Source organism: Tachysurus vachellii, chromosome 18 (genome assembly GCF_030014155.1).
Source record: "Tachysurus vachellii isolate PV-2020 chromosome 18, HZAU_Pvac_v1, whole genome shotgun sequence".
NCBI classification, from domain to species: Eukaryota; Metazoa; Chordata; class Actinopteri; order Siluriformes; family Bagridae; genus Tachysurus; species Tachysurus vachellii.
The window spans coordinates 4,254,832-4,279,269 of NC_083477.1; the positions used below are offsets into that span (position 1 = coordinate 4,254,832).

At 40.0% G+C, this 24,438-nt stretch overlaps 2 protein-coding genes across 2 annotated transcripts in view; both read left to right on the plus strand.

The window, feature by feature from the left end:
- Nucleotides 1-143: 143 nt before the first annotated feature.
- On the plus strand, nt 144-8,790 carry hrob (homologous recombination factor with OB-fold). Its single transcript, XM_060893078.1, has 10 exons — nt 144-321; nt 1,502-1,555; nt 3,543-4,487; nt 4,622-4,705; nt 4,798-4,935; nt 5,189-5,297; nt 6,028-6,113; nt 7,142-7,264; nt 7,430-7,625; nt 8,584-8,790. The coding sequence occupies exons 1-10, from the start codon at nt 262-264 to the stop codon at nt 8,634-8,636; spliced, it is 1,848 nt and encodes a 615-aa protein (XP_060749061.1). The 5' UTR covers nt 144-261; the 3' UTR covers nt 8,637-8,790.
- Nucleotides 8,791-12,391: 3,601 nt separating this feature from the next.
- The window catches only part of asic2 (acid-sensing (proton-gated) ion channel 2), a 573,112-nt gene continuing 561,065 nt past the window's right edge, over nt 12,392-24,438 (plus strand). Inside the window, exons 1-3 of the mRNA XM_060892003.1 lie at nt 12,392-12,445; nt 17,674-17,834; nt 19,525-20,135. Of these exons, the coding sequence (XP_060747986.1) occupies nt 19,539-20,135 (597 nt within the window). The 5' untranslated portion in view covers nt 12,392-12,445; nt 17,674-17,834; nt 19,525-19,538. The remainder of the gene's footprint in view (nt 12,446-17,673; nt 17,835-19,524; nt 20,136-24,438) is intronic.

Sequence of the window (24,438 nt, forward strand, 5' to 3'; positions counted from 1 at the left end):
TTTACAAAATCCCGGTTTAAAAAGCAATTAAAAAAATTTGCTGCTAGGAAACTAAAGAACCGACTTTTACTGGTCAACCGAGCCAAGTGATCCGACTCAGTAAAGAGCAACGCTGAGGCCCCGCCTACTTTACTCCGTCATCCGTCATCACGTAAGTTCACGTTCTTTTTGAACGTGGCGGCGCTAATCTGTTCATCCTACTCGGTGGATGTTATTATACATTGTGAGATGTAACACGCTGTAGCATGAAGTAAGGATTAGATGTCACATAATCCTTCTTTTCCCCAAGTCTTAACTAAGCTGAGTGACATGACAACTGCGGTAAGAGAACTATTAGCTAACTTGCTAACTTGTTTACCTAACTTGTTTACCTAACTTGCTTGGCTAACTTGTTTAGCTAACCTGCTTGTTAACTTGTTTAGCTAACCTGCTTGTTAACTTGTTTAAGCTAACCTGCTTGTTACCTTGTTTTAGCTAACCTGCTTGTTAACTTGTTTTAGCTAACCTGCTTGTTAACTTGTTTAAGCTAACCTGCTTGTTAACTTGTTTTAGCTAACCTGCTTGTTGACTTGTTTTAGCTAACCTGCTTGTTGACTTGTTTTAGCTAACCTGCTTGTTAACTTGTTTAAGCTAACCTGCTTGTTAACTTGTTTTAGCTAACCTGCTTGTTAACTTGTTTTAGCTAACCTGCTTGTTGACTTGTTTTAGCTAACCTGCTTGTTGACTTGTTTTAGCTAACCTGCTTGTTAACTTGTTTAAGCTAACCTGCTTGTTAACTTGTTTTAGCTAACCTGCTTGTTGACTTGTTTTAGCTAACCTGCTTGTTGACTTGTTTTAGCTAACCTGCTTGTTAACTTGTTTAAGCTAACCTGCTTGTTGACTTGTTTTAGCTAACCTGCTTGTTGACTTGTTTAAGCTAACCTGCTTGTTAACTTGTTTTAGCTAACCTGCTTGTTGACTTGTTTTAGCTAACCTGCTTGTTGACTTGTTTTAGCTAACCTGCTTGTTACCTTGTTTAAGCTAACCTGCTTGTTAACTTGTTTTAGCTAACCTGCTTGTTGACTTGTTTTAGCTAACCTGCTTGTTGACTTGTTTTAGCTAACCTGCTTGTTGACTTGTTTTAGCTAACCTGCTTGTTGACTTGTTTTAGCTAACCTGCTTGTTGACTTGTTTTAGCTAACCTGCTTGTTGACTTGTTTTAGCTAACCTGCTTGTTGACTTGTTTTAGCTAACCTGCTTGTTGACTTGTTTTAGCTAACCTGCTTGTTGACTTGTTTTAGCTAACTTGTTTACCTAACTTGCTTGGCTAACTTGTTTACCTAACTTGCTTGGCTAACTTGTTTACCTAACTTGCTTGGCTAACTTGTTTACCTAACTTGCTTGGCTAACTTGTTTATCTAACTTGCTTGGCTAATGCATGTTTGCAGACAAAATCCTGATTTAAAATAAATAAATTAAGGAACCTGAGAGATGTTTATCTTTCTTTCTCCTTCGTGTTTAGGCTTGCAACAAATGGAGAGGACTTTTCAGTGTAGGAGAAGAGCTGGATGATGAAGTGTGTATACTTTTGTTTGGACACATGATAAACACTGTGCTTTATTGTTTGTCATCTAAACATCATTTCAACCTTTAACGCCTTTCTACCCGAGTATTGTTCTATATCGTCTCTATAAGCCATTGTCTTTTATCACATGAGAGATGCTTCATCACAGAAAAGATGCTTGTTAGCTTATGAATTGAATCAGGTGTGTTCAATCAGGAAAAGAACCAAATTTCTTTATATCCTGATATTACAGGACTACATTTAATCTAACCTGTCTAAGTCAGGTGACATACCTGGCTTAATTAAGCCATAAATTAGATCAGGTGTATTTATTATAGGGGAAAGGGAGCACAGACCTAGAGTCCTAGAAAAGTCCTAGAGACGAATTAGCCTGTAATTTATTTTGTTCCAACATGCTTTTGGGAAAAGGAAAATGATTTAATTGAAAATAGCTAATTAAATGAGCGAATCTCACAGCAAATTTATCAAACTAAACAGACTAATATTTATTGTAAGGGTCTTTCTCAAGAATCGTAATTAAACAGACTTATGAATGGACACTGATTCCACGACTCTGAATATGAACTACAACCCTAGTTAATCAGATTTGGTTAGTTTATTAGTGAACGTTACTTGATTTATTTTTAATTTCTGCTCAGCAATAAAAACGTGCGTCTGGACAGCAGTAACGTTTGCATCAGATTTTGTAATCATAATGGCTCCTTTTTTTTATTCACCCTGTGGAAGCTTTTATTCTTAAAATGTTGTTTATATGTAGTTGAGTTTTTTCATCCTTGTATGCATATTTACTGTGATAATGTTATTCAGTGATGTGAGATATATGATATTGAATGTGGCAAGAAGCAGGAAATACAGTATGTATGTATATATATATATATATATATATATATATATATATATATATATATATATATATATATATATATATATATATATATATATATATATATATATATAAAATGTATGTATGTATGTATGTATATATGTATATATGTATATATGTATATATATATATATATATATATATATATATATATATATATATATATATATATATATTTTTAATGTGAGAAAACATGAATAGAAGATCGTTGATGTGTATTCAGACAGGCTACCCAGTTTAAACAGTAATAATTAAAGCTCTTAAGTTTCTCAGAAGAAGATTCAACATTTTAACTTCAACATGGTCAGTCTAGATGTAAATATAACCACAGGGCCTTTTTACACCTGGTCACTTCATGTGTTGTCTCTGATCCGATAGCTATCTGATTGGTTAAAACTGTTCCGTTTACATTAGGCCACATAAATGCGTCTCGGCGAATCGGATATCGATCGCATCTTTCTACTCCCGCCCAAAATGCAAATATATTTGACCTCATTTCCGGGGTAATTGAATTAGAACACACTTTGGTGTATGCGGTTTTCAGAACGCGATCAAAAAGAAGACGAAAAAACTCGTTACGACGTTTATGCTACAAAAAACAGCGTTTACTGTTTGCTGCATTTTGGCTGGAGGCAGCAGCGCATTTTAAGACCCGACGAGACACTTGGGTGAAAGATCACCTGTGAGTGACGTACTTCCGTTTGGGAGGAGTATAGCGCTGACGTATGTGGCTTGATCAACCACATTCGTTTACACCTGTCCAGTTTCATCTGAAACACGTCCCAGACCACCTCCTGAAGGGGTTTGAACCATCAGATTTATATCCGTCTCCAAAACGTTTCGGAGGGCATTTAGACCTGGTCTTTTTACCATCGGATAGCTATCTGATCACAGAAAACGCACGAAGTGACCAGGTGTAAAAAGCCCCACAGAGTAGCACCTATGAATTTAATCCTGTTTGAATTTTATTTAAGGTATTAACTAAACAAATGATAGACACTTATAACATGTCAGTGAATGAGGTGTGATCAGATTAACTGGCAGGTTTGCTCCGTTTGATTTATTCGGCATAATTGTTTTATTGTTTTTCTGCAGGACTTGCTGGAAGCTGACTGGACACACACATCAGATTCTGGGTCATCCTCAGTTCCTGCCTGTGCATCCTTACAAGCATCACATGCAATTTATTCCCATGATGCACAGCAGAGCTCTGTTCCACCATCAGCCAACTTTTCAAACACTAGTTCAGTGCCAGACTCTTCAGCACAACTCAATCCTTCAGAATCCGGACCTGTCAAATGTTTAAGAAGCCTGGCCAACTCTTCATCTGTCACACAGTCTGTTCCTCACACACACACTGCTTCTCTTCGAGCACCTTTTGGGGGCTCTAATGCAAACTCATCTCTGCAACATCCCTCCATTTCTCCACCTATCCAGTCAAGCCCTCATTCTGTCATCTGCAATGCTCGCATGAAAGACATTCCAGCTCAGGATGACTTCGATGACTGGGATGTAGATCTGGAGGAGTTGGATGAGTGCGTTCCTCAGAAAGCTTCTGCTCCAGACACAGCATTCGAATCTGACATTTCCCCAGCTAAACGGATGAGATCATCAGCTGTTCTTAAAGATGCACCTGTTTCATCTTCTCTCAGAGGATTCTGCAGCTCCACTCCGAAATCCGCACCCCCGCAGTCCTTTATACGTTCTTCTACTACGTTTACCCCACAAAACTACTCGCAACCGTCTGTACCTCCAACCTGCCGCTTCACCAGTCCGGTGACTCCTAGACCTGTGAGACCGACATCTCAGTGGCAAAGAGGAGCCGTCACTCCTCAAGCAGAACATCGCTCTCTCTTCCAGGCTGTATCTCCTTCTCCGTTGACTCCACAAACACCCCGTCCCCTCCACATGCCTGTCTTGACTAATCACTTGGTCCAGCTGGTGTCTGCAGCGAGCAAGACGCCTCAGAAGCCGAGGAGTGACTCTGTTCGCCCAAAAACGCGCCGGTTTCCTGGTCCAGCGGGTGCTCTGCCGCAACAGGTGACTCCTGAGAGTCGGGATTTTAGTTCACTTTGTAGTCTTTAAAGAAATTTGGTGGTGTAGAAGGTTTTAAAATGGTCTATCCATTAAATACACGTTTGTGTTTTTGTGCATACCTTTTTTAAATATCACAGATCAGTGGACGGAGTCCGGATGACATAGTTGTGGCGGTCCCACAGACACCAGCACACGGAGCAGTGGCTCGGCTGCGCAGCGAGGTTCTGTAACTATACACATCCTTTTCTTTAGATCATTGTTCTTATAGCCTCCATCTCTCATTTATTTATTAATTTATTTGAAATATAAACAGGTCCCAAGCTCTCAAATAAACGACGAAGAGGAATTCGGCGTTGGTCCGTGGGCAGCAATGAAGGCTGAGATGAGACTGGATGAGAGAAACCCTTCCTGTTTCCTCCATTCATACAGCATTGTCATGGTGCTGCGGAAAGTAAGACCAAACACGCTGAGCGCTGTGTCTTCAGTGTCATAAATATGCACAAAAAAAATGCAGTCATGAATTATTTGTCAGGGTAATCAATGGTTGTTTTAATGCATTTGTGTTCCACAGACCTTCGGGGTTGTGTCTGATTTGTTTTCTTCTTCTTTTTGTTGTTGTTGTTGTTGTTTGTTGTTTTTCCTTCCTTCTTTGCTTAATGACTTTTCTGCTCCTTTGTTATCCAATAACAAATTGTCTTTCTTAGGCAGCCTTAAGGCAATTGTCTAAGAATAAAGTTCCTCACATGGCAGTGGTGTTAAAGAGCATCTTACACACACATGCTGATGCCAAAGCAGTGTTCAGGGACCCTACGGGTAAGACGCGCATCACGCAGACGTGACTATAAGAACGATTAGCTTTCATAGGCACCGTTCAGAGGCAGTGTTGAGCATATGGCAATGGCATTATGTTGAAGTTGAAACATTTGAGTCAGATTAAATCTAACGTCATATTTCCAGTTTCCCTAAACAGAAATCATGGCTTGGCTAATAAGTGTTAACAAAAGCAAGTTAGAACGAACCAAAAAATGTGAAAATTACGTTAAAAGATGTTTGTTTATACACGTATTCAAATGAATTAACTATCAAATAATAAACTAATTAAATAATTAAAACGCAAAGTACATGTGAATGATTTCTATATTAAGTAATAATTGATCCTTTTTATAATTTACATACAGTATTAATTCTAGGTAGAGCTGGTTGAAGGCATTACGGTTACAGGGTGTGCTTACTGTAAGGTGCCAAAGAAAAAGCACTATGACCGGTACATTTTATGTAAAAACAAAAAAAAGAGAAAAGATTTAATTAAATTAATTGTGGTAGACTGGGGTGTTGGCAATGCTAAAAATTTTTTATCACCCCTAGGGTAGAGGGTTTTGTTGCACGTTTCCGAAGTCTTCTGTTAACAGAATAAGGTGCGACAAATGCGTATCTAAAGAAGTGTTTCTACTGAAAGCATCTGCTTCTGCATCTCTGTTTATACCGACAGCCTTTTTCTCTCCCTGTATGTTGTGTGTCACTCTGGTGCTTTTATACGATCTAGGTGAGATGCAAGGTACAGTTCACAGACGCTTGGTGGAGGACAGACAGGGGGAGCTGAAGACCGGCGCAGTGTTGCTGCTCAAACAAGTAACGTACCATCGCAGCTCTAATCGTATAGCGCAGGGGTCGGCAACCCGCGGCTCATCTCTCTGCTGCGGCTCCCTGTAGATTTGGAAAATAAATATTTAATTTAAATGTATTTTATTTTAGTTACTTAGTTTTTTTTTTTAATGTGATTCTAAATAGTAAGATTATGATGCTCTTAAAATAAACCGTGTTTAATTTATTTTTTTTTGTCGCTCAAAATATGCGCCATAACTGCCGACTTGCGAAATCCGCTGGCGCGAAATTCATTCATTCATTCATTTTCTACCGCTTATCCGAACTACCTCGGGTCACGGGGCGCCTGTGCCTATCTCAGGCATCATCGGGCATCAAGGCAGGATACACCATGGACTGAGTGCCAACCCATTGCAGGGCACACACACACACTCTCATTCACTCACGCAATCACACACTACGGACAATTTTCCAGAGATGCCAATCAACCTACCATGCATGTCTTTGGACCGGGGGAGGAAACCGGAGTACCCGGAGGAAACCCCCGAGGCACGGGGAGAACATGCAAACTCCACACACACAAGGTGGAGGCGGGAATCGAACCCCGATCCTGGAGGTGTAAGGCGAACGTGCTAACCACTAAGCCACCGTGCCCCCGCTGGCGTGAAATTGAAAATTCTATTCAATTCAGATCAAGCTTTTCAACCCCAGGTAGGCAAAAATGGATAAACGCAAGAAAAGAAAAGTTTCTGAAGAAAACAGAACATTTAATGAGATGTGGACAGATTCGAAATATTTTTGTTTGCTTGCAGAAATAAAATTTCGTTTACTAGGTTGCAGTTCATTGATTTCATAAATGCAACACACTACAGTTTTTTTCTATACTTTCCATAAAGGTAAAAAACGATATATGCGGTGTTCTCTTCATTTTAGTGTTTTTTTTCTGTGGGAAACGAGTCCAAATGGCTCTTTGAGTGTTTAAGGTTGCCGACCCCTGGTATAGCCCGTGTGTGGTCACTAAATTTGTGAAGGAAACTCTGTGCTGCTGTTCCTAGGTGGGTGTGTTCTCCCCCTCTAACAGGAATCACTACCTGAACGTAACACCCAATAACCTTCTTCGAATCTACCCTCCTGACGGAGCAGTCCATACCTCCTCCCAGCGTTCACAGCCTGCACTGGTTAGTGGCCATGTGTTTGCAGTCGCATCATGGATTGTTTAGTAGTTTAGTAGTTCAGTCGTTTTCAATCAAAAATATTTTTGCTTAATGTTCATTGTTCTGCACGTTTCTTTATTTATTTATTTTTTTATTTTTTTATTCCTGTTGTGTTGAATGTAAATATAGGGACCTGCTGGATTACTGCACTGTGAGTCCTCTAAGCTTGAGTCCTCTAAGCTTGTGTCTCAGATGGAGCTGCATTTTGATGATGATGATGAGGCTGAGCAGAGTAGCGTCGCAGTTAAACTTGCTCTCCCTGCTAACGGGGCGGTCCAGTCTACTACACAGCCTCACTGCTCAGAGGATGCTCAGTGGGATGCAGGTACCGTGATACGGAGACGCTAACCGTGTTGTATCAGACACGTCTGCCTAGATCGTGACTTACTGCATGGATCCATTTTTAGTTGTACGTGATCTTTTCAATGAAAAGCTTTTACCTGACACGTCGCTGAGCTGACCCACATGCACAAAATAAAATATCTTTAAATAGTTGATTCTGTAACTGGATTTTGGGCCACTAATTATTTTTCTATTGTAGTTTGTAAATCACAAGAGGGCAGTAGAGGGCAATTTTGTAATTTGCCTCTAAATCCATGCATTAAAGGTGGGGTGTACGTTGTTTGAAAGCCAATGTTGACATTTGAAATCACCAAAAAAAAAAAAAACCCAGGCAACTAATGGAAAGAAATGTGTCTGAAGGGAAGAACAATACGACTGCAGATAAACAAACAAGCAAAAATGACACAAGCATAATCATGCAAAGGACGACATATATTAGTTCTGTGTAACAAAATAAAACCAACGTTACTCACCTATCGAGAAGGAAAAAAGCGCCTCGGCGTCCAATCGCAGGCCTTCCTGCTCCTTCAGTTCTCTCCAGTGCTGGAAAGCTGATCCTATATTAACACGTCCTACTTTTTACCTTATCGTAAGCCTTTCTTCGCTTATTTTCTTTGTTTTATCCTCCATGTCAACGTCAAAACCGTTTTCTGCTAATGTCACACATGCGCACTGAACACTCTCTCCGCCCATTTTGACAAGCCCCGCCCCTTTCTGCTCATCGGCTACACGTTAGTTTGGTTTTTATTTTGTTTGGCTTCCCAACGCAGTTTTCTGAAGCGTTTCTCAAACAACGGAGACCCCACCTTTAATTCACCGAGGTCTGATGAAATTATTAGACGCTCATTAAAGGTTAACATCTGCTTTCATGCGGTTAACTGATTTCATTTGTATCTGTTTCTGTGCTGGTGCTAATTTGTTAATCTGCTTGTTACTTGCAGATGATCTTGATGAGCTGCTTGGGGAGTTGCCTGTTGACTCGTACTGTGCCTGATGCTGACATCATTACCCTAAAAATCTACCACACCACAGCCCACACAGCAAGGCTGTGCTTTTTCAGTTTGTTTGTATAGAAGCTGTTGTAAGATATGTACATAATAATAAAAAAAAAAAGCTAGCTGTCGTCTAGACAAGACGAAGAATAAATGTTTGAGGTTGAACCGTCCGCACGGTTTTTGTGTTTGTTTGTTTGTTTGTTTTTTCCAACCTCAGGGTGATTTCATTCTGGTTAAACATTAATACAAGAACAGATGAGTTCATGCAAATTTTACACACCAAAGCCAACCTGTAATGCTAATTTTTAATGAATTCTAACTGGAAATGTGAGTGGGATCTGTGTGTTGATGAGCGTAATATTTCAGCTGTCATAGAGACAGGTGTGCTGGTGTAGGTTTCCATGGTTACTCCATCCTGCGCCCTCGAATGTAAAACGTCTCTCGAGGCAAAAGTCTGACAGCTTGATCCACTTGTGAAGGTTGTGAAGAAATAACGGGCTGTTTAGGGTCATTGTCGGTGGTTTTAACGGACTGTATTCGTGCCAGAACCTGTCATGAGCTGGTGGACATATTGAATATGTACTAGGAACCTTACGCTTTCTGTCCTTTCTCTCGTTTCCTTTTGCTCCTCGTTATATCTAGACGAGACAGGTTTGAATTAGTTTATCAGTACACAGTGTACACGAGTTGGGGCACTGGTAAGCTCTCAGGCTCTCACTACATACACATCGTACGTCTTTTGACTTAAACCGTATTGAATGTCAAGTCGCTAACAATCACGAGAGCCACGACAACAATAACAAGCTACTTACATTTGTAGATAAAGTTGTCTTGAGGGTTCGACCTAATTGTTTTTTTTTTTTTAGCTGAGAAGTTTCAGAAAATATGACGTCATTTCCAGTAAGGGAACATAATGAGTGTCGACGCTCCCTGTTTTTTTGTGGATATGAGGTTATAACTCCTTCACACATATCGTTTAAACTATTCAGACACATGGATAGAGACTAGGGGCGAGTCTTAGGTCTTTGGCTTTGATAAGTCAATGAACACCTTTTAGTTGTGGCTAAATTGTTATTTGGACCTTTTGCTGCTTCTCAAAATGATGCTAATTTCACAAGCCGAGTGTGTCACGGGTTTAAAAACGTGCCATTTTCCCTGAAGCATCGAGCTTCCCTTGAACTTTAATGAGCTAAAAATATTCTAGCAGATAGAGTCCCAGGCTCAGAGAGGAATGATCAGAAAGTGATCTGTAAAGCAATCATGCTTCAAAAGGTTCTGTCTTACATAGAGGAAGAAGAAATGTATTTGTTCTTAGTTCAATCCCAAAGGAGCGCTAATCTGTGTTTAAACTGCATACGCGTTAGCTGAGCCGTAGAAGCACCGGGACCTCGTATGAGACACCTCATTAAATCGTTAGCAAGCTAGAAGGCCTGTAGCTGTCAGGAATATCAGAGGAATCCACAGGCGATCTGATGTGACGAGGAAACCCAACCTCTGTAGTAGGAAAATGTTCAGTCTAATAAACACAGGAATGCCAGATCGCTTCTTAGCTTCTTGTTTTCTCCCGCTGAAGAACAGACGTATGAAAAGGCTCACTAAAGCGCATTCATCTATTGAAGACACGGAGCCCAGCTGTATTATTGTTATACCATCTGCATACACACACCAACGATTATACACAGAATTGATTTTGGAGCCTAAACAAAAACCTACTCATCACATGGGTTTACTATTCATACACCTGCCACTATTAATGATCATATTGTAAGACCAGGCTTCAAGAATTTTCTTCTTACCCATTGTATTATTATTATGTTGCCTTTGTAGAAGCCAACGTTCTGTTTTCCTATTTAAGCTTAGACAAAAAATTTATCAAGAGTAACTCCTCCTAGGGCTTTTGAGCCACATGTACCCTGGTCTGAAATTTGTTGCTATTACTTTTCTAAGCGATCCGTGTACCGGCACTTCCGGTACCGGGTCTCAAATTGGCCTTTTTTCCCATAGACTCCCATTATAAACTTTGGATGTTTATAACTCGGCCCGCTCCTTTAGGGTGATACTCTGAACAAACTTTTAAATTGGTGTACCGATTGGCCTTTCGGTTGTGCCGCAGCCCCGCCCCCAAAATATGCAAAATTAAAAGACTTTACAACAAGGATATGTGACATATCAAAACACTCACAACAATGAGGGGAACGTCCTCACGTGTATTCTGATGACGTCACGTGAAAATTTGCACAACATGAACATGTGACATATCAAAACACTACCCAATGTGGGGAACTTCCTCGGGAGTAATCGGATGACATCACATGCTTGTCTCCATTTACCTCCAAATGTTTTGGCACCCTAGCTTTCTGTCCACTTGGATACAAAAGTAACACTGACCCTTATGTCTACTTGCCTCCAAAAAGCACCGGCCTTTGCAAATACTTGCATCGTCAAAGCCAACATCAAAGTTTGTCGCGACAAACTTTACAAATCTAGTTTAGTTTGTGGTTCCTCTTTTGTGCTATCGTGTTTGGGAGAGAGTTCAAGCATTTATACCTTACGTTTGCACATCAAAAAGACCTATTTTTTATCCGTTTATGGAGTGCGAAGCCATTTCTTTCTGAAGTTTTTTTATTTACATATATTACATGCTTAACTGTTAAATAAATGAATTAAAAAAAAAATCTAGCATGTTTGTAAAGTTTCATTTCTTTGTCTAACTGGAAGTTAATGAATTACCTTTACAGTGCACCTACAGGATGCTTCCTCTAGAGGGCGACTCACTCATTAAGAGTAACTGGATAGATGTGTATATTACTACATTTATATGTTTATATATGTGTAAAATTCTCCTTACTGTCTGCTTCCTTGATCTAATTTGAACACTTTAACCAAAGCTGCTAATCACAGTACCAGCATCTATTCCATCTACCCCAGTGATTGACAGAATGACATGTAGCCTGAAGATTTGCCAATTTGTGACAAACCAGACTTTGATTAATGACACATGCCAAACTGTCCTACGTAGTCAGGCTAAATAGGTGCATTTCTAAACCACATCTTAGGAGTCGGGTTATACCGAAATCAGCATTTCGCCTTAATACAACATAACATTATACTTTTATGCAGCTATACTAAAAGAATTACAGTTTGATTTGAAATATCTTTTCGACCCCCTGGGTTTAATTTCATATGATTCTTCTCACTTATAAAGGAACAATCGATCCACAAGGAACAATAATATGATGTGCATATTAAGCTTTACAAGCAATTGACCTCTTTAGGTTAAACATACTGTAGCTGATGTGCATATTAGTATATTTTTATTTCACTTAAACCAGCGGTGTCCGAATCTTATCCACAAAGGGCCGGTGTGTGTGGGTGCAGGTTTTCATTCCAACCAAGCAGAAGCCACACCAGAGTCTACTAAAAGCCAAGAACAACTGATTAAACAGGTGGAATCAGGTGTGGCTTCTGCTTGGTTGGAATGATAACCTGCACCCACACACACCGGCCCTTTGTGGATAAAACTGGACACCGCTGACTTAAAAATATGGCAGTGATGCAGCGCTACTTTAGTCCTGTTGTTTGCCTTACTCCAGCTTTCTCAACTCAATTTTACACTCTGCTTAAAGTTCTATAGCTTCAACTTTCATGCATACACCACTTATACCACTCAACACAGATACAGATCCATAACTAGCTGAGCAAACCTTAGCAAAACTGAGTGGTGTCACTGGAGGCCAAACGTTTGCTGTGTTCAGTCCTACTGTGTTGGATTTCTCATTTATATGATGTTGTATGTTGCTGGAAAATGGTGAGTTGTGACACCTGTTTAATATTCTTTATGTTTCAGATTTTTTTTAATGTTTTTTTTTTCAAATTAAACATCATGGTAGCTTTGCTAGCAATCCCTTATAACCCATGTCATAACATTTCGCACTAATAGCAAACATACGACACTGACCAACAAATTAGCTTTAGTGTCACTAAACACATCACAATTATTTCATTGCAAACATGTACTGGGTTTCAAGGTAGACATTTCCTTTGAAGACTGTCAATAATGACGGAGAGAATGTTCTTGAATGTTTGTATTTGTTTTCCACTATATTGTATTATCTTATATATATATATCTAATCATAATGCACGTCTAATAGCTCATGCATTTATTACATGTACTGTGTCTATATGAGTTAATAAAAACCCAGTCAATGTGATATGCACAAAAAACGAGGCAAAGCAGCCTCACTGTCGGGTTGCCAGAGTTTCCTTATAACTCCTTTAATATGACGATGCATTAATGGGTTTATTTTTTTCTGTTGTTTATTTGTTTTGTAATGTTATTGAAGATCCATCGGGTGGATTTTATCTGATATATCTGGCAACCCTAACCTGTAAACGGACCGTTGGAAATGCATACTCTATTAAAAAACCTGTATAAAATCTAATCATGCATATAAATATTAGTATTTGATTTTACACTGTTAGTTAATATTATTTAATAATTGTAATACCAAAGCAGTTAAATTCAATTTAAGTCGTTAAATTCTTAAAAAAGGGCAATGAAAATAACGGCTCAAACAAACAAACAAATTACCTAATGAATCGGTACATATTTTATCACATTTTTAAATTATAAGAGTATATTTGAGATCGATATACGGTCGGTGTTAGCCGCGATGCTAACGAGTGATTTAACGGTTTGTTCGTAAACAAAAGGTGAACGTTACGTTTCATAACCTTACAGTATAACCTTTTCAATAATGCTTCATGCATGAGGAAATTTGTATGTTTTGCAGAGTAACTAAGAAATAAATCAACCGGTTGTGCAAGTGTTGGAAAATAATCACTTTGAGGTGACGTCGCATGCAGAAGTGTTTTATTAGATTGTTTTATTAATAGTGAATGATACATACTGTACTGTGAATAGTTTAATGTTTTTGGAACATTCGCAAAACAAGTTATCACAAGTTCCTGTTATCACGTACGTTATAGCAACTGTAAACAGTCATTTCTTCTCTTTTCTCTGTCTCTTATAAAGATAATAAGACAAAAATAAACACAAGCAAAACAAATAAATTCCGCTTGTTGTGTTACCGAGAAACTTGGAAATCTCCGATTGGAAGCCTTTTACAAAGCACTGACACTGGAGACTCCTTCCATGAATGTTAAATAAACATCTCTATATAAAACTTTCACCATAGTAAAGATTATGGGGTTCGATTTAAATGAATAAAAAACCTGACCTTGCCTTATGACCTTGCAAGTTGTGCACGATCAGTAGTAAGTCGATGACCATATCATGTTCTCAAAGCCTGTGATTAATAATAATAATAATAATAATAATAATAAAAAAAACAATAACTTGCTTAAAAGACCACTTTGAGATGTTCTCCATTTTACTATTCTGCATTTTAAGCTTTATTTGATATGTTATAATGTTTGGTTTTAGAATGATGATAAAAAAGAGCAAATTGAATCCCTGAGTGCTTTTATACAGCTGCAAATGCTTCAAAACCGCTTTCCCGGGCAGTATATACTATAAGATTTATCAACATGTCAATACTTATGACATATACAGTATTATTTTTACTGAACGTTTTTTATAGAAGGTAATGTACGCTGAAATGTACACGTTCCAGATACTTGCCTACCTGTAAAACACTTCTGAGATGATGAATTTGGACAGGATTGGTTCTTTAATCTAGTCCAATCGGAGGAAGACTTTTATTTCCGAGAAGGACATTTCTATAAAGTCTCTTACATTTTCAGTATTGATTATGTTGTGGTTTTAAGATGAAATTCTATTACAGGGAGAAAAGGTTGCGAAGGAACGAGGGATCGTCCATACATGACGCGCTATGACTGATAATTACCTTCATCTTTTAATCAGTGGTAATAACCATTTATTTGTCAATATGATGAAACCTTTTTTCTAGCTAGTGGCGTTTGTGTATCTTTCAAGGTATCAAAATTACTAGCTCACTTCTGGTGTGTAGGTCTAGATGCACCTACCGACAGTAAATCCTACTGTACGTTATTCCGTGCTGTGTCTAATCTGCTTTCCTTTGTCTGTTCCAATGCCATAATCAGAGGCTACACAAGCCTGAGGGAACTGGCCTAATATATGACAGAGATGCTCAGAGATGCATTTCACATTCATCACTATTACAGAATTATTTGGTTTTCCCATCAGGGGAAGAAACTATGTCTGTATATGTAGACTGTAGGATCCCTAGTATGAAGCCTAGGCTTGTTCTAGGTGTATGGATGTATGCATTTTGTGTTCTCTGTCTTAGAGCAGGGGGCACGGTGGCTTAGTGGTTAGCACGTCCGCCTCACACCTCCAGGGTTTGGGGTTCGATTCCCGCCTCTGCCTTGTGTGTGTGGAGTTTGCATGTTCTCCCCGTGCCTCGGGGGTTTCCTCTGGGTACTCCGGTTTCCTCCCCCGGTCCAAAGACATGCATGGTAGGTTGATTGGCATCTCTGGAAAATTGTCCGTAGTGTGTGATTGCGTGAGTGAATGAGAGTGTGTGTGTGTGTGTGTGCCCTGTGATGGGTTGGCACTCCGTCCAGGGTGTATCCTGCCTTGATGCCCGATGACGCCTGAGATAGGCACAAGCTCCCCGTGACCCGAGGTAGTTCAGATAAGCAGTAGAAAATGAATGAGTGAGTGTCTTAGAGCATAAGATGCACACATATCTGTGCAGACATCTTCCTTTTCCACCATAGAGGTTCCTTTACTTTAGCTTGGGTCACAGAGGCTGAAATGAATGTGATAATAACAGGAAGAGGTGTGTAATAAAAGTGGTCAGGTCGAGGGAAATGGACAAGGAGTGGGCAAAAGAGAACAGAGCAGCTGTCAGATGGAATCAAGCCATCGTATGACTCAGGAGTGCTTGTAAGAAATAATATTTCAAATGGAGGGTGACATTTCCTGCACTTAGAAAACTAAAGTACATTAAAAAACTTTCTTCTTTCTACTTTTAAAAGATGGGTGCATTCTGTAGAGTAGGTCAATCGCTCTGGTTGTACTTCTCCTAACGACTGCAGCCTGGTGATGTAATAAGCATTGTGGATATGAAGAGGTGCTGAGGAAAAAACATTTTTTCCGTAATGGATGACATCTAGAATCTCCACAGGAATATGAAAAGAAGCACGATCTGTCATGGTTAAACCCACACAGAGAAATAAGATCTGCCTATAGTGCATTGTGTTGCTTCTTTGTGTTCGCTTTTATTCATTTAACACTTGCTGTAAAATCCCACTTTTCGCTGTTGTCTTTCTTATTTCACACTACTTACTCATCCTGTCTTTACCACAATAGTGTACCCATGAGGTCTGAAAGGCAGTAGGAGGTCTAATTTCTGTATTTTTTTTGATTAAACGTGAGTTCACAAGCTGCCTGTATGAGTCCTGCATCCGTGTGTTGCCAGTTTCAGTTTCCAACCCAGAATCCCTTGAGATTATTATTATAAGATTTATCTTTAAAAGTTTATCTTTTTATTTTGTAACATTGGTGTCACAATCTGTGGCAAGTATCAGGAGCAGAATCAACTTCATTAACATCTGAGAAATTAGATCGAACATCAGGGACGTGAATATACACAAATATAATGTAGAGGTCGGTGATGCTTTTATGTAGATGTTGGTGATTTATTTATTTCATTCATTCATTCATCTTCTACCGCTTATCCGAACTACCTCGGGTCACGGGGAGCCTGTGCCTATCTCAGGCGTCATCGGGCATCAAGGCAGGATACACCCTGCACGGAGTGCCAACCCATCACAGGGCACACACACTCTCATTCACTCACGCAATCACACACTACGGACAATTTTCCAGAGATGCCAATCAACCTACCATGCATGTCTTTGGACCGGGGGAGGAAACCGGAGTACCCGGAGGAAACCCCCGAGGCACGGGGAGAACATGCAAACTCCACACACACAAGGTGGAGGCTGGGAATCGAACCCCCAACCCTGGAGGTGTGAGGCAAACGTGCTAACCACTAAGCCACTGGCACGCCAACACCCCATGTTGGTGATTTATTTATTTTTTATTATTATTCTCAATTGGATGAACTTTGGCACAACCAGAACTCTTCCAAAAGCTGGTCTTTAGTTGCATTCGTCTATTTTTGGTGAACTGAATCTTTATAAAAATATAATGTACACACAAAAATAAGAACTGTGTTAGCGGGTTTAAATACAACAGTTCTGCATGCGTCTCCGGTTGAGAGGAATTCTGCATAAAGGGAAGGTACAGTATGCTCTGTTCTCTCCTGTCAATTTCAGCGACACTATTCAGTCTTGGGCATCTGTGAGCTTATGTATGCAGAAGAGTGTGGATGGTACTTTCCTCTAAGGGTTTTATAAGCGCTGCTCTGTGATGCTGCATGAAGAGGTTTCTCGGAACAATGCTGTCGGATGTTTTCATGAAAGAGAAGAGGTTAAAATTAGGGACCCTACTAAAGAAAAGTGACCTGATGTGTTAGTAGGTGTTTGCCTTCCTGGTAGTTGGAGAAAGATAAGCAAAATAAATAAATAAATAAATAAATAAATAAATACAAATAAAGAAAATAAATAAAATAAATAAAAAAAATAATAAATTTTTTTTACTATATATATTAGTAAAATATAAATAAGTTTATTTAATGTTTAAGATCCATCGTTCTACTTTTAGTCACTTTTAGAAACATGTGTTTCTTTTTTTTGCCTGAATGACTCTTTTGTAGCTTCATGCAAAAAATGTTTGATGATGATGTTTAAGTCATTCAGAGTCATTAAAGAGAGTCTATGGTAATTTTCTGAACCCTAGTAAAAGTTACACACATTAGAACATATCTCATCTATGTGATAGATAGATAGATGCCGTACTAAAGTACCCCCCCCTTCCCACTCTTTTTCTCTCTTACTCGCTCTTTTCCTCTCACTCTCCCTCTCCCTCTCCCCCTCCTCTATCCTTTTTTTTTTTCCTCTGTGCGTACGGCACTCGTCTCCGGTCTTTCCATTACCCTCTGCTCTGCATTTGTCCTCAGTTGCATGTGCTCTTCCACCGCGTGGATGGATGGGAGTGGAGTATGAGCACGTGTGTATCAGTACAGGGAGGAAAGAGAGAGAAGGCAACACTGAAGCAGACTCGAGTAAACGGCTCGGGGAGTGTGTGAGAGATCGAGGCTGATCAGCGCTGCGCGTGCATGTAAGTATATCCCCCTCTTTACGGCATCTGTGCGTGTGAGTAGGTCACGTTTGTATCAGCTTGTTCGTTGTTGGGAGAAAACAGGAGGGTGTGTAGTTCCATCTGTTCTCACAAGAGCGAGAGGCACTGGAATTCTGAGGTCCTAACACATTCACTTTACATGCATGCACACACTTACGTATACACACATGCAGCCAGTTTAGGATCAAGCACAGCGTTATCTCAAGCCTTGACCCGCCTCCCTAACACCCTCTCTCTCTCTCTCACACACACACACACACACACACACACACACACACAGGCACAGATACCCACTCACACACACAACTGGATGTCATCCTGCATGTGATGTGCTTGCACTTGTTGTTGGCTGTCCAACGTGTGTGTTTGTGTGTGTGTGTGTGTGTGTGTGTGTGTGTTATATTTTTGTTGTAGCTATGATTGTGGGTTTGTGGTGCTCTGCTTTGAATTTTTTTTTTTTTTATATTATTGCCTGAAAAAGGAAAGAGAGAAAAGAAAGGCAAGCTGTCGGTTGTGGAACGTAGAGAGAGAGAGAGAGAGAGAGAGAGAGTAGGCTTGGTTTTGGGGCAGGCTGGAGGAGTGAAAGTGGACAGAGAACGATGCTGCCAGGAAAGAAAGGGGTAAAATGCAGAGCGGTGTATTTTTGTTTCCCTTGTTGCCTACTAACTCTTCTTGCGTTCATGTGCGTATGCAGAAACAGCTGCACCTTCACATCAGCTGCTCGGTGTAAACCACCTCTCTCTTGCTATATATCAGCTGGTACCAAAGAGGAATCTTTGGCTGAGATCCATTTTAATATGCCTGTGTGTGTATATGTGTGTGTGTGTGTGTGTGTGGATCCTGGCCTTTCTTATTACTTCAACTTGTCATTGCCAAAGCTAGCTAGATTGATTGTCATCATATCCCTATTTTTTCTAAGACAGACTGACAGTTCGTGTCTGACTCGTATCCAATTTAAAACAATAAATGCTAAAATGTTATATTTGTATATCAATGAATCCAGAATAATATTTCTGGATGTGACAACTAGTTAAATCAGACTACACGTATTTTTCCAGTACTCAGCGTGTGATGCTTCCCTGTGTCACAAATCTAATACGATACAGCAACAATACAGCATTAAAAACCAGCATGAGAGCAAGCCAGGGGACGCAGCACACTCTTTGATAGATTATTTACAATTAAAAACCTTAATTTAAAAAAACTTTCATTGTCGTGAAACCCCTGAATTACTTTTGTTGCCACCAGAAGTCATTTAATCTATTGAATAGTGTTTACCAATGTGTAATTAAACACATGTTCCATGCAGGCGTAGATTAGATTATACCTACTGTACGTAAGCAGCACCTTGAAGCACAAGACGCCATTAAAACAAGTCTGGGACCAATTTTTAGAAAAGCATTAGGGTTTGAATTTGAAAATACCTAAAGAAAGCTGTCTACCCAAAGTTAGAGACTAGGTAGAGAAGTTAGAGACTTAGTGATAGAAGAATCCAACAAGCTGATTGTAAAGCACAACATGATGCTGTAAAGACAAGTAATACACTTCAGTTTCAGAGTTTGGGTGTTTTTGTATTATGAATTAATCGTGTGTATTCTCTCCTCTGCGGGTCAATGTTCTTTTCTGTGTGCATATGTATTTTGACTGGCGCTCTACATCCCCCCCACAGGTGTGCCAGTGCCCATGATGGAGCTGAAAGACAGTTGTGCCAGCGAGGGCAGCCATGAAACAGAAAGTGCTGGCACAGGCAATCTGTCAGGCCCTTTTTCCTGGCACTTGTTTGCCCAGCGCAGCACGCTACACGGCCTGCGTTATGTTTTCCCACACCGTCGCTCATCAGCACTGCGACGTGTCCTCTGGAGTGCAGCTGTACTTGCCTGTCTTGGTCTTCTGGCACTGGAGGGGGCAGAACGCGTAGCCCACTTCCTGTCATATCCACATGTGGCTAGCGTGGGCGCTGTACCTGCAACAAGCCTCGTGTTTCCTGCTGTTACCGTGTGCAACCTGAATGCCTATCGCTTTACACGGCTCACACGTAATGACCTGTACCATGCAGGAGAATTGTTGGCGCTGCTTGACGTGCATCTGCATGTGCCCGAGCCACAGCTGGCCGAGCCCCACGTGCTTGACTTTCTCGCCGAGCGGGCCAATTTCAGTGGCTTCCGGCCTAAACCGTTTAGCATGCGTGAGTTCACTGAGCGCGTTGGCCACGATCTACATGAGATGATGCTTTACTGCCGCTACGAGGGCCAGGAATGTAGCCACCGGGACTTCAAAACCGTGAGTCTCCTGTTTTTCATATCTATTTCATGACTTTGGAAAGGAAGGAACTTGATTGGTCTTGAGACCTTTGGTTGGTTGTGTATCTGGTAGCTCATCGCTTTTAAGAGCACTAGTTGTTGGCCACTTAGTGAATCATTTAAATTGTTTAGTTAACCTTTGGATTTCATAAGTTTAACATCGTCCTCATTTATTATTAATACAAAATACGGAGGACTCTAAATGACACAGGCTCATTACTCAGGTTTACAAATGCATCTTAAAAGCTTTTTCTTTAGACATAAACCTGTCATTTGTGATTCTATAGTAATCCTTAAACGTCAGCTGTCTCTGATGAAGCATTCACAATTACCACCATTATCACACACTGTTTATTTAAAGGTTTGACCGTTTAATTGGAATGAGATGATGATGAAATGAGTCATTTCGAGTCATTCTCTCTTGTTACATCTTCTTACACGCTGATGCACAAAGGGAATACATAGAGTTACATTTCTGGTATTTAGCAGATACACTTATCCAGAGTGACTTACAATTTATTTCAATTAAGGTTAAGGGCCTTGCTCAGGGGCCCAGCGGTGGCAGCTTGGTGGACCTGGGATCATGAACTCATAACCTTCTGATCAGTAGTCCAGAACTTTAACCAGTAGGCTACCACATCCCTTAACTGCATTGTCCGGCTCTGGATGAACGAGTCTTGGCCTTGGCCCTAGCTTTGCCACCGGTTTTTCCTCTTCCACTCATCTTGTAGCTCTGATACTACGTTCTAACAACAACACCGAAATAAAGTATATTTAAAATACAAAATATCATCTAATTTAGTAAAAAAGGTACAAAGAAAATAGGCAGACGTTATAAATATATACATAAACCTATATAACTTATAACTTTCTGTGTGCCTTTTTGTATGTGGTTACAAGTATTCCAGCTTTAAAAAAAAAAAATGGATGAAATTGCACTCTCCGGTCCTGTTTTTAGATATTTTTTCTACTCTGTGTGTCACATCTCATCAGATGTAGAGAGACCGAGATGTGAGATGACTGTGTGCTGTCTGCTTTGAAGATTCCCCTTTATAGATAAGTGTGTGTCTGTGCTCCCTTGGGGGAGCCTGGCTGGCTGAGTGTGTGTGTGTGTATGTGTGTGTTCTGGTGTGACCCACTTCAGCGCACAAAAACCACGTACACACACTGCGCTTGCTAATTTTTGTGGCTGGCAAAGTAGTAAATTGAAAATTTATTGCGACACACCTCATTTATGGGGAAATGCTTATAAATCAACCCATTCGAGTCTTTGCTGCCTTGTTGATTTGTTGACCCTGTACTACCCAGTGTAGTAAATGTTCAGCTGTCATCAAGAGTATTAACCTTTGAGGTAAAAACCGATGATGTACTCATATATTAAAATTAGTGTGTTCCGATTTGTAGTATGCTGACACGAGTATCCCAAAGGTACCAGGATGGTTTACTACATCCTGTACATTATTGTACTGTGTTCTGATCTGTGGACACCTTTTCAGCTGATATTTGCATGAAATTAAATCAAGCGACTGGTAAATAGATTTTTTTTAGTATACATTTGACGAGGAATAATTAACGAAGAAAAGCTTGTTTATGGTGACAGTGTGTGTAACTTGGCAACAGGCTTTCTCTTCCGTTATATATATTTTTAGTGCATACTATAAGTAGGCAAATGGTGATGCGGCATTAGTTAAGAATTAAGATTAATTACCGATTTACGTGCAAGGTTAGCATAATGTCAGTTTAATGGTTGCCATGCTGATACATCAGGCCGCTTTTCTAAGTGTAAAAAAGGCCTTAGTGCTAATGAAAGAGTTGGAAAACGAACACTATATTACTTTATTCTTCTGACGCGAGAACCTGAATAAACCTGAGCAGTGTTTACATTTTGTGTTGTAATGTTCGTTCGCTGTTATCATGATGTCTGTGCAGACTTAGCAAAACAAATCACTCCGGTATCATTATATTTTGATTACACCGTAATTGTCTTTGTACAGATATACTGTACCAAAATCCTCTAAAGAACCATCAATAAGTAAACTCATTGTTAATTACACACTGAATATACGTGCAGCATGTTTACCCTACATGTTGAACCCGTGAGACAGTGTGCTCGCACCGTGGATATAGTTCGTAATTACTGTTTTGATCCTGAATTTATCAAACAGTGAGTCATAGCAACGGAATCCTTTCTAAGTACCGTGTAGTTTAGTTTGAAATATCGCCAACGCCACGACGTTAAAGCCGAAAACGCTTAAGCTTTCCTGTAAGAACTTAATGCAGACGTGTCAAACTCATTTCAGTCAATAACAGCCGAACAACACGTTGTCAGGACATTTGGCCGTGTGCGTTTGTTTACGTTCCGTGTCACGTGTCTGCCCCGCCTTTGTTTACTCCTCCTCGTCTCTACACACCTGTTCCCTATTGTTAATTGTTATGTCTATTTAACCGTGAATCATCGTCAGTGTACCGTTAGTGTTCGTTAGTGTACCCTCGTCCTTTGTCCTGTTTAGTTTTCGGCATTGACCCTGTTTTAATTATTATTATTTATTAAACCCTATTTATTTGAAGCTATCCTGTATCTGGGTCTGTCTTCCTCCTCCCGGGTGTGACACACATATTACTTTCTTTTAAAGGTGTTCATTTATTCAAGCTGATCTGAAGAGTACGGTGTGAATACACAAACGTAACGAACAAACGATATGTCACCTACAAAACAGATGAACACCCTGCAAATTTATTCCCTGTATCTCCTACAATATTAGGAATCTGGTGGGAAGGTCGGTGTAACTGAATTTATTTATTACCGATTAAAAAAAGTCAAAGCGATTGAAGAAATGTTCACCCCTAGTATTTGCCGTAAAAATCATGTACAAATTGGTTATTTTGGAAACTGACAAGGTGATAGTGTCAAAGTTTAGCTTGTTAATGAAGATACATCATTAGTTAATTTTGTCAGCAGTTGCTCTATTTTGCCTCTAGTGGAATAACAGCCCCTAACTTGTGATCCACATATGGAACTGGATTTGAAGAAGAAGAATAGAAGAACGGGGGCATAGAAGCCTTTATTATCGCCACATATTGTCACAACCAGGAAGGAAGGAGACAGACCCGTACGCAGGATAGCTTCAAATGAAAGGGGTTTAATAAATGATAAAGACAAATACAATAAAATGACGAGAACTAAAACAATACAGATGACGACACTTAACAATGACTAGACATAACGAAGGGTAAACGTAACTAATGATTCCGCGCTGCCATCGGCAACCCGGCTCACTTAAATATAAAAGACAATGATGACACAATATGGATCAGGTGTGACGACAGGGAGGAGCAGACGAAGGCGGGGCAGACACGTGACGAGGAACAATAACAAATGCACATGGCCAAAAAGTCCGGGCTGAGTCCTGACACATATACATTACAGCACAGTGGAATTCTTTTCTTCATATACCCCAACTGAGGAGGTTGGGGTCAGAGTGCAGGGGCAGCTATGATACAGCGCCCCTGGAGCAGGGAGGGTTGAGAGCCTTGCTCAAGGGCCCAGCAGTGGCAGTTTGGCTTGCACACATGGCAGTGTGTTTGACCTCGTTCGTCTAACAGACTATTTTTGACGTGTAGATTATACTGTGTTGATTATAGCCACCAACGCGCCGGTTTAGCTGAGGCGTTTTAAAGCTTTTTGGTTTTATCTTAAGGCACGATGAGGCATTTTAAAGCTTTTTGGTTTTATCTTAAGGCACGATGAGGCATTTTAAAGCTTTTTGGTTTTATCTTAAGGCACGATGAGGCATTTTAAAGCTTTTTGGTTTTATTTTAAGGCACGATGAGGCATTTTAAAGCTTTTTCCAGCTCGTATAAAGAGCAAACGAGGCAAATAAACCAACTTTGTGTGTCCTTTCTCTAATTTGAATGTACAGTTTATCATGACAAAGAAATTTTCATTTGGTACACAGAATTGCTGATATACAGAAAAAGTGTTTAGTATGTCCCATTGTTCCTCATCTCGCTTTAGCTGAAAAGTTGGGCAGATTTTCAAGGTCTGAGCAACATCTCGCTTTAAAAGAACCTCTTTAACAATCTTAGCTCACTTATGGCTCACTAATCATCAGGATGCTAATATGATTATGTCAAAATAAGATGAAATTCTCACTCACTCACTCACTCACTCACTCGCTCATTTTCTACCGCTTATCCGAACTACCTCGGGTCACGGGGAGCCTGTGCCTATCTCAGGCGTCATCGGGCATCAAGGCAGGATACACCCTGGACGGAGTGCCAAC